Source organism: Paramacrobiotus metropolitanus, unplaced genomic scaffold (genome assembly GCF_019649055.1).
Source record: "Paramacrobiotus metropolitanus isolate TYO unplaced genomic scaffold, Prichtersi_v1.0 Parri_scaffold0000093, whole genome shotgun sequence".
NCBI lineage: Eukaryota > Metazoa > Tardigrada > Eutardigrada > Parachela > Macrobiotidae > Paramacrobiotus > Paramacrobiotus metropolitanus.
The window spans coordinates 535,145-545,703 of record NW_026570313.1 but is presented as its reverse complement, the minus strand read 5'-3'; the positions used below and the strand labels follow the sequence as shown (position 1 = coordinate 545,703).

General features: G+C 45.5%; 1 protein-coding gene across 1 annotated transcript; it reads left to right on the top strand.

Moving 5' to 3' along the window:
• LOC129596624 (adipokinetic hormone/corazonin-related peptide receptor variant I-like) lies at positions 1-10,559 on the top strand. Its single transcript, XM_055493956.1, has 5 exons — positions 1-558; positions 4,048-4,480; positions 6,124-6,243; positions 6,473-6,545; positions 9,697-10,559. The coding sequence occupies exons 1-5, from the start codon at positions 310-312 to the stop codon at positions 10,157-10,159; spliced, it is 1,338 nt and encodes a 445-aa protein (XP_055349931.1). The 5' UTR covers positions 1-309; the 3' UTR covers positions 10,160-10,559.

The window sequence follows — 10,559 nt, the reverse complement described above, 5'->3', positions numbered from 1 at the left end:
GCCGGCATCGATTGGCGCTGCGGGCTGCAATGCAATCCCAATTATAGCCTGATGCGCGAGAACACTGCACACACACATACATCATACACATCACTCATCGGATGCGCTTTTATCCGGCTTCCTATCCGTGTGCGCCGCTTTGCCAGGGGAATCAATGTCATTCCCGCGAGTCGACTGGCCATTACACGCTGCCGCGGATTATCACTCTCTCTTTTTCATTTGTGTACATATATATACATACAACACAAATCGCGTAATATGCGCGGGAAATCAGTGGATTAGCGCGCCGATTTAGACACCGTTGGATAAATGCCGAACGGAACGATGGAGAATGCTACCTTTCCGTACCTGTATAATCTCCCGCAGGAGATGCAGTTCACCACGGTCAACGTGATCGTCATCGCCATCTATGCGAATCTACTATGGATCTCGCTGCTGGGGAATATCGTGGTGTTTGTTAGTTTGCTCCGGCGGAAGAAGAAAGGCCGCGTGCATATCCTGCTGATTAATTTGTGCGTGGCCGACACTATCACGACGCTGGTGGAGATGCCGTTGAAGGTGAGGAAGAATGTGTGTGCAGTAATTAAGCGGCTGTCAGTTAGAGCGCGCCGGTCCCCCGGAGAGCGGCGCTGGCGTGACCGGGGAATTAGCCGGCAACCGTATCTCTTGGCTGCGGCGAAAGACGGCCCGGGTAAATAAACAATTAGCGGCTAACGCCGCATCCGCCTAGTATGGTGATCTTACCGAACACCTTCACGTAATCCGCTGGGAGACAAGGCTGCTGTAATTAAATACCGTCAAGAAATAGTTTTTCTCGTCTCCGTTTTTTTTTCTTAATTTTGTTTGCCTGAAGGCACGATATCTGTTTTGCTTCCTCTGTTAAAAAATGTCTGGTATTTCCTAGGGAGATGGTTTTCTCGTAGTTTATTCTGATGCTACCGAACATCTTCACGTAAACCGCTAGGACACAGGTTCATGTAATTAAATACCGTTTTTTTCTTTTCCTGTTTTTTTTTTGCTTAATTTTATTTTCCTGGCGGCAACACATCGGTCCTGTTTCCTCTTTAGAAAATGTCTTGTACCTCCTGGGGAAATGTTTTTCTCGTAGTTTATAAATAAGGAAGTATTCTAACCGAGCGCCGGATACAGTGATCGAGTGGCGTCAAAACGCGGTAGTGACACTGAATCCCGGATCGCGGGAATATGATGATGCGCGCTGCACTCTTAATTGAATGAAATCCTAGATGTTGACCGCGCGGTTCGGGGTTACGGCGCAAGCAGCGCCAAAGTGCGCTTATGCAACTTTGCTCCCCTTAAAGCAAGCGCCCGGCCACAAGTGTCCTTCATTGTGTAACCGCTCTTTCCTGAAGACGCTGCATAATTAACGCTTAATATTCGCTCAGCCGGCATTTTAAGCTCTCTCCAGATAATTTCTGCATTATATGGAGATTAATGTTTTCCTCGCTCTACCGCTTTATTAACTTCTTTTAATTCATGCTCCTTCCAAATTCGGGCAGTTCCAAATTCGCCAGACGATTTTCCCAGCTGAGTCTTAGCTTCGACAATAATTTGCGGAAGTTACCGCAAAGCCTATGCGCTATATAAAGCACAGCATATTCGAGTTCATTTGAGGGACGTACGTACGTTCGTTTAAATGCGCGAAGCGCTGGACACACGTTTACAATACAGGATTCAAAAACCTGGAAATCGGCCAGTCGATTAGCGGTTCGAATATTTAGTACTGAAATAGTACTAAACTAAACTATATTTAGTACTAAACAGAGTGCAACAGGAACACATCCAATGCGCATTAAATCGCTAACACCGGGTTCAAACAGAGAAGCCCTCGTTTGCGAAATAGGTATGCGTTAAGACGCAGCTATTTTTTCGTTGTAAATTGTAACTTCCAACTGGCTTACTCATGATTTTGCGGTGATTTTTTAAGCGATCGGCAATCAGTTAAAGGGAAAAAAACCCTGTCTAATGTCTGGCATCTTATATCATGTACCGGCTACCTTTAACAACTTTAATATCAGGGCAACCCCGACCGCGGGCGCTGTAACGCGGCCTCCCGCACATCCACCGCTCCGTGCGTCACAGGTCAGAATTCAATTAGCCGCGCACGGCACTTGCGGCTGTGTTGCTGCGGCTTCCTTTCGGCCACTTGGGCCCCTCGCTGTGCCGGCACGCCAGGCCGCTAACGAGCCTCCCTGCTGGCCAACCGCCCCACGCTACCGTTTTTTCCCGAGAAACGTTGGCCGCGTTCCGCATTTTTTAAGCCCTACTGGCCACTTTTTCCCGGGGTTTTCGTGTTTCCCCGGTTTTCCTCGAGACCTGTCAGCGCCGATCACACGACCGCTTGTGTACTTTTCTTTTCTTAAGCGGATATGATGAAAAGCCGGTCGATGACAGAAGAAGCGCGCGCGTCAACAAATGCACCGCTTAACGGATTAAGCGCTGCCCGTCGGTGTATGGATCGCATATAGACACAGTCAACAGCGTGTTTGGTTAGCGCGACTTTGCGGCTTATCCCGTCCAGAGAATCCCCCCTTCATTGGCCCATTACGCTAATATCCCGACGCGAACAAATAAACATCCCGTCAGTGGCAAAGCAACTGCCGGCTATTGTCCCGGCCAGAAGACGCTAATGGTCGGCGTTGTCACTGCGACACTTTTTTAATCAGTTCCGCTTATGTACATTAATAATACGCTCGCCTGTCAACGCCGCTCGCCGCCGGCTGATGATGGAATGCGCGGCGCGCGCCGGCTAGCGTTCAATTAACACCTAGTTGAGCGCTCGATCTGTCTCGCTAAAGAATACTTAGACGTTGGGAAAAATAAGCGGTTAAAAAATGGCGCCAAATTCAAATACCGTACACCAAAAAAGCGTTTTGGTTTCGCGCGATCGAAACAATTTTTTGTTCTAATTTTTTATTTTCTTCGTATAAATTTTTTTCTACGGCCAGATGATTTGTATACATTGGCGTGAATCCGTTTATACGCGCAACATCCGGTTGAACAGATATGGCGAATTAAAATAAACAAAAAAAAATTCAAACATTTTGTCCAAATTCGGGTTATTAAGCAATCTACTTGAAATTTTGCTGTAAGATATACGCAGAACTATGACCATTGATATGAACCGTTGGCGGCACCTTCAGCGCACACTCGACCGGCTTCTTTCCAACAAACCGGGGCGGTTGTGAGGAAGCCGGAAAAAAAGAATATCAAAGTATAGTGACAAGGTAATCTGCGCGCTGTGCATTTATGGGAGATTAATGGGCTACCAATCAGGGAAAATCGTCCCACGGGAGCCCTTTGCGGTCTTGACAAATTGACGTGCAATACGCCAAAGGTTAAGTGTTCAACGACCGGAATTTGTGTTGAAAGAACGCGGGATAATATAGGCAAACGCAGTCAGATAAGCGTGTATATGTGGATTTTTTATAACCATAATTTGATTTTTCTCAATAATGAAGCCTTTTTCTAAACTGTTTGAACAACGGATTACCGGCGCCCGCCCCATGTGGCGCGTTATATCATAAACCGATGATCATAATAATTTTTTGGTTTTATTTAGCTTTATTTTCGTGCGAGATTATGTTTTTTATTTGATTATTACATTTTTTTATACATTTTTATTTTATTGAAAGAAGAGCGTTGACCTTGTTACAAACTCTTAAAATAAATTTTTTTCTTTTATCAGACATGGGCATTCGGATAATCTAAATGCTCGCAAAAGTGCTCGGTTAATATGGGAAAAATCGAAAAGTATTGGAGCGGAATTTTATCCCGGAACTAAGGAAATGTGTGAAGCAATTTGTATTTTTTTTCTGCTTCCGATAATCGGCATGCGTTAACGTTAATGATGCATCTGGTGTTGTTCATAAAAACGATGGCCGCACAGCTGTGACCGTTCGCTAATGCGCTTCCAATTTCCTGGCATTATCAGCAAGAAAATTTTGCATACCAAATACCGAAAAAATTCATGAATAATTGAAATAAAAATTAGAAATTAATTTATGCACCCGTGTATTATGTTGACAGATCGCGTGGAAGTGGACGGTGCAGTGGCGCGGCGACGACGTGAGCTGCCGGTGCGTGTCGTTCTTGCGCGTGCTGGGACTCTACCTGTCGGCGTTGCTGCTCATCTGCATCAGCGTGGACCGCTTCCTGGCCATCTGGGATCCGCTGTCGAGCGTGCGGCAGGCCGGGCAGCGCACGCGCACCATGATCCTGCTGGCCTGGATGTTCAGTGTGGCCTGCGCGGCACCGCAGGCCGTCATCTGGCACGTGATGCAGCATCCGCTGATCCCCTGGTACCACCAGTGCGTCACCTTTGGGTCTTTTCCCGCGCCGGACGTGGAGTTGTTCTACGGACTGGGGATTATGCTGCTCACCTATGGGCTGCCGTTGGTGGTCATCTCCGCGTGTTACCTGGGCATCTGGATCAAGATCATCCAGAGCTCGTTACAACAAGGTACGTATATCGTGCCGGTTTTTGGTAAAAGGGCGGCAAAATGGGGTACCAAGTACCTCGCGGTACTTGTTCGCTCTCTGACTCGTGGTCACATTTAGCCTTCGATGGAGTTAACCACCGATTTCACCCTGTATACACAAACAAGGTGATTCTCCGACAGTGAGCACCGGCATTAGTTGCTCATGACATGGGGATCTTGCACCCTCCCTGGTATGAAGCGTATCATAATATACTGGCAGTGATCGAGGGACTTTGTACCCGCGAAAAAAGGGGGTCTCTCTGAAAGTATACACCGGCATCAGCTGCTCACGATACGGGTCTCATATTCTTTATGGGATGAAAGCATGCTACGGATAGGGCGGCTGTGAGAGCGCCTACGGCCTTGGGCAGATGGTGGTGACAGATTTATTTATGTCGAAATGAAGACAAAATGACGTATAGATGCAGACAGCAAGTTTATACAGCATGGGTGCTGTATTTGATTTATCGTTAAATTCCCGTTTGCCGAAAGAAAGCCGTCATTTGTTATAAGAAAACGACCGTTTCCAAATCTGATGGTCGCAAAATGACGTACAAGCCTTTGCACAATTTAGGAATTTATTCTGTTTCTTTCGAACCGCCAGACTAATAATGATCGAAAATTTATGGCGCAGCCGAAGCAAGCTGTAGTCCCTGAGCAAAACTGGTTTTTTAATCTTGATTTAGAAAATCGATTTTTACGTCACATGCAAACGTTTTTTTTTGAATCACGGATTTGCGCTTCAAGTGATAACACATACATAGCGACAAGGAAAATTAATATCGTCCTAATTGAATATATTTTTTTATTTTAAATTTATTAAAATAAAAATTTCAGAATGAATGTAGGTATATGCAAAAGTTTATTAATTTTGTGCGTTCTCCCATAAAGTATGTTGCCTGAAAAACATGATCATTATGACGCAACCCTTACGCCGGACGCTGACTGAGGTCATCCGCCGGCCTGTTGCCCTGTTTGTTAGGAAATACGCAAAATCCGGTGGGAAATCAGAAAGTGTGCCCCATCATTTCCCGGCCCCGGCCCGACCGCTCTAGCTTTCCTCGCCCAATTTGGCTCCATCTCCAAGCAATCAGTTTGGCGGTCGGCCACTGCGTCAGCCACACAAATTGACACAATTTATTTACACACTACCGGAATGTTTCCCGGCGCGCGCCCGCATCCGGAAAGCAAATAAACACAGAGCGTATTAGCAGTCAGGTGGTTGCGCAAGACCGCGATCGATCCACGCCGCGACAACAGCGCTAATGTCTTCTCCGGATGCGGCCATAAACAAATCGTCAAGAGCTGGTGTGTACTTGGAAGTATACAGACAAAAATGGCCCGTGACCGTTCAGCGCCATAAATCGGCGCGGCAATTGCCGCTATTGTGCGGTTGCGTGTATCTGTGCGCTGCGCAACGCTAGGTCCTGCGCATTGATTTATTCCCATCCGCCAGTCAAGGGGGCGGAGCCAGCTGTCGGCGCACAAAAGCGGGCGCCCGTGATTTGTGTACACTTCTCATTCCAGCTGTATATGTTTTTTCTCCGCATTAATTATCCGGCGCCGAGGCACTTTTATTGCTGTGTTGTCAAGATACATCAGTAAAGGGTTGTGTATCTTGCAGATTTGGGCACGCTGCCCGACCCCAACGACCGGCGTCTGAGTGTGCCCAGTGCGGCGGCGCTGCGCACCAGCAACGCCGATCGATTGGTGAAAGCCAAGAAGCGCACACTGCGGATGACGGGTAAGTGTGGTATAGTATAGTGAAGAGGAAGACGCGGCTCATTGCCGAGTGGACCTACTGTGACCATTTCCGGCGTGCAACATCATCGCCTAATTAATTGTCCGCAACAACAATCGGAAATCACTCGGTTTGCTCAGCGTAGAGAAGCGGGATTGTATAGATTTATATGTATGCAAATCCCGGCCAATCGATACGCGGGCTAATGCTTTCCTTCCGCTTCCCATTGCAGTCTTCATCGTCGGCATCTTTATCCTCTGCTGGTCGCCCTACCAGATCATGTCCATGTGGTACTTCTTTGACAGGTTCGTATTTAAAAAAAGCTAGTATATATTTAACGCTCCCGTTTCGTTTATTACGATTTTTTTAACGAAACGCTGTACTGATGCGCTGTGAAACTATTACGACGAAAATCACAGTACAACGACAGTAGATGCGTAATACACGATTAACCTTTTGGCTTCCTACTCGCGATAAGAGATTATCGCAAGCTAAAAACGCTTTTGTGTATTTTACGTCAGTAATGCAACTAATAAATAAGTAGTGAATAAAATTATAAAACCTGGTATGAAGAAATCTTGCTTCAGAAAGGGAAACCGCTTCAAAACAAATTGACTGTTCCATGCTCATTCATACGTACAGATACACGATACACTGCATACATATCAAAACTAATTCAAAAAATGGAAGATGACATAAATTGAACAAAAGCTTTCTTTAAAAATTTTAATTAACAGATGCTAAACCGGATGGCCATAAAAGCAGTCTTGACTGTTTTCCATAATTATGATACTTCTAAAGCATGTATCTTAAAATTTTTAACTTATCTGTCTGCTCGTATAATTATACTTTAACGATAAAGTGCATGTACCTATATATTCAACTGCGTAGCAGGTATGCGTACATACTGTATCTTCGTAAAATTTGAATAATATTATGTTAACAAAGGACCTCGCAAGTCCAGTATAACTGCAGCCTGCAAGTACGCTTCTTCAGAATTTTTGCCAAGGAAAAAATCTGGCTAATATACCTAATGAATCTGGCTAATATAATACCAGGCACCAGTTACCACGGTAGAAACGTATGGGAATCGTAACCCGATTCCGCGTACATTGCCTTATTTTGACGTATTTCTCATAAGAAACCTTTTGGCTAGAAGTATAAGATTTCCTTAGAAGTATAGGAAGTAACAGATTCTGTATAGTACGTGTAATAAAAGTAGCAACTGCATTCAAACATTTTTTCATCCAACACCATTAATTCTAACCGCATTATTTCTCCTGAACTTCATTTCGCAATAAACTATTTTAATTTCCACCTGGGCAGTTGGAGGAACTATTTTTGATATGGAGTACCAAACATATCACTGTATCATTTATATGTACAATTGTATACAGCGAGAATTGTCGCCGATGCGCTTTCAGTCCAAAAACAGAGCAACTAATTATACAGAACATTTAGATTTCATGTTGATTGTGTAATATTCTTGCAGGAAAAGCGCGGAGACGGTCGACCAGTTAGGCCAGGAGATCCTCTTCATCTTCGGCGTATCCTCCTCTGTCCTAAACCCCTACGTCTACGGCATCTGGTCCATGGGGCTATGGCGCAACCTCAGCGTCCTGGGCGCCCTTCCTGCCTGAAACAGCAGTTCCAGAAAGCGCCCCTGGTGAGGGCCACAGCGGCTACCTCGCGGGCCATCGGGACGGACGCCGACAGGACGGACCCGGAACGCTGTAGCCGCGGAGCCGCGACCGCGCCCTCTCCATCCGGGTGTCCCTGCCCACCAACGGGTCCTACAGCACTACACCCTCACCCAACAGCTCTATAAGCTACACACTAACAGCAGCCGACGCTGGGCGTTCGGGGATATGAGCAACTCCTTCTCGCGCTCGCTGGCGTCGACAGAACGCCTGAACGGCTACGGCGCGGCGCGTCTCCTGTAGTTCTCAGTACAGTTGTTTTTTTTCGTGTACACTTTGACGGTTTTTGCATTCCGGATATTTTCACAATATGGAATTTCCGTACACGTTTCTTTCGTTGTTCTACATTAGAAGACTGTTATTAGTTAGTCTTGTGTGCAACCTTGTGTAAAAATAGTGATTGTTACGTGATCAATTTTTAAAAAATGTTTTGTCATGTGGAACAACCGTGTCTTTACGCGAATCCATATTGTGGAACTGTCGGAATGCGACAACCGTCAAAGTATTCCTTTATAACACATTCTTCGGTGTGATGGCGCAAACGCTCAATTATGATCTTTTTGTTAGCAGGTCGATGTATTTTAATTTCTCCGGTAATTGTGTACCGGGCATAACACATAACTAATCATAGTGGGATAATTCGGTTCGCAGTAAAAATGAACTGGTAATAGAAGGATCATGACGTCGATGAGAGATGCAACGTGTCATCATTAGAATAATTGCGATGAAAAGAAGGTACACCTGATGCAGTATGTATTATTGGGCGACGACCTTTTTGGGAGGTAATCAGAGAGCGCCGGCCACCGTCAACGCCGCCCCCTCGTGAGCGCATGTATCGGTGTAGCGCAACTCTGCATCAGCAGGGCTTTTCTCTGCCGGTGTATATTGCATGTCTATTTGATCAGCCGTCTTAACCGCTCCAGGATTAGCCGGCTCATGTATACTTCCGACGACAAAACTGAGTTAACGGTTAAGGATTTTCCGGCTTTTTAATTAACAGATGCTAAACCGGATGGCCATAAAAGCAGTCTTGACTGTTTTCCATAATTATGATACTTCTAAAGCATGTATCTTAAAATTTTTAACTTATCTGTCTGCTCGTATAATTATACTTTAACGATAAAGTGCATGTACCTATATATTCAACTGCGTAGCAGGTATGCGTACATACTGTATCTTCGTAAAATTTGAATAATATTATGTTAACAAAGGACCTCGCAAGTCCAGTATAACTGCAGCCTGCAAGTACGCTTCTTCAGAATTTTTGCCAAGGAAAAAATCTGGCTAATATACCTAATGAATCTGGCTAATATAATACCAGGCACCAGTTACCACGGTAGAAACGTATGGGAATCGTAACCCGATTCCGCGTACATTGCCTTATTTTGACGTATTTCTCATAAGAAACCTTTTGGCTAGAAGTATAAGATTTCCTTAGAAGTATAGGAAGTAACAGATTCTGTATAGTACGTGTAATAAAAGTAGCAACTGCATTCAAACATTTTTTCATCCAACACCATTAATTCTAACCGCATTATTTCTCCTGAACTTCATTTCGCAATAAACTATTTTAATTTCCACCTGGGCAGTTGGAGCGAACTATTTTTGATATGGAGTACCAAACATATCACTGTATCATTTATATGTACAATTGTATACAGCGAGAATTGTCGCCGATGCGCTTTCAGTCCAAAAACAGAGCAACTAATTATACAGAACATTTAGATTTCATGTTGATTGTGTAATATTCTTGCAGGAAAAGCGCGGAGACGGTCGACCAGTTAGGCCAGGAGATCCTCTTCATCTTCGGCGTATCCTCCTCTGTCCTAAACCCCTACGTCTACGGCATCTGGTCCATGGGGCTATGGCGCAACCTCAGCGTCCTGGGCGCCCTTCCCTGCCTGAAACAGCAGTTCCAGAAAGCGCCCCCTGGTGGGGAGGGCCACAGCGGCTACCTCTCGCGGGCCATCGGGACGGACGCCGACGGGACGGACCCGGAACGCTGTAGCCGCGGGAGCCGCGACCGCGCCCTCTCCATCCGGGTGTCCCTGCCCACCAACGGGTCCCTACAGCACTACACCCTCACACCCAACAGCTCTATAAGCTACACACCTAACAGCAGCCGACGCTGGGCGTTCGGGGATATGAGCAACTCCTTCTCGCGCTCGCTGGCGTCGACAGAACGCCTGAACGGCTACGGCGCGGCGCGTCTCCTGTAGTTCTCAGTACAGTTGTTTTTTTTCGTGTACACTTTGACGGTTTTTTTGCATTCCGGATATTTTCACAATATGGAATTTCCGTACACGTTTCTTTCGTTGTTCTACATTAGAAGACTGTTATTAGTTAGTCTTGTGTGCAACCTTGTGTAAAAATAGTGATTGTTACGTGATCAATTTTTAAAAAATGTTTTGTCATGTGGAACAACCGTGTCTTTACGCGAATCCATATTGTGGAACTGTCCGGAATGCGACAACCGTCAAAGTATTCCGCTTTATAACACATTCTTCGGTGTGATGGCGCAAACGCTCAATTATGATCTTTTTGTTAGCAGGTCGATGTATTTTAATTTCTCCGGTAATTGTGTACCGGGCATAACACATAACTAATCATAGTGGGATA

What these genes read in the sequence shown, in the direction of transcription:
- LOC129596624 (XM_055493956.1), top strand. Translation starts at nt 310, where the DNA reads ATGCCGAACGGAACGATGGAGAATGCTACCTTTCCGTACCTGTATAAT. An exon ending in CCAGAGCTCGTTACAACAAG is followed by an intron (nt 4,481 to 6,123) that starts GTACGTATATCG and finishes TGTATCTTGCAG; the next exon opens with ATTTGGGCACGCTGCCCGAC. An exon ending in ATGTGGTACTTCTTTGACAG is followed by an intron (nt 6,546 to 9,696) that starts GTTCGTATTTAA and finishes ATATTCTTGCAG; the next exon opens with GAAAAGCGCGGAGACGGTCG.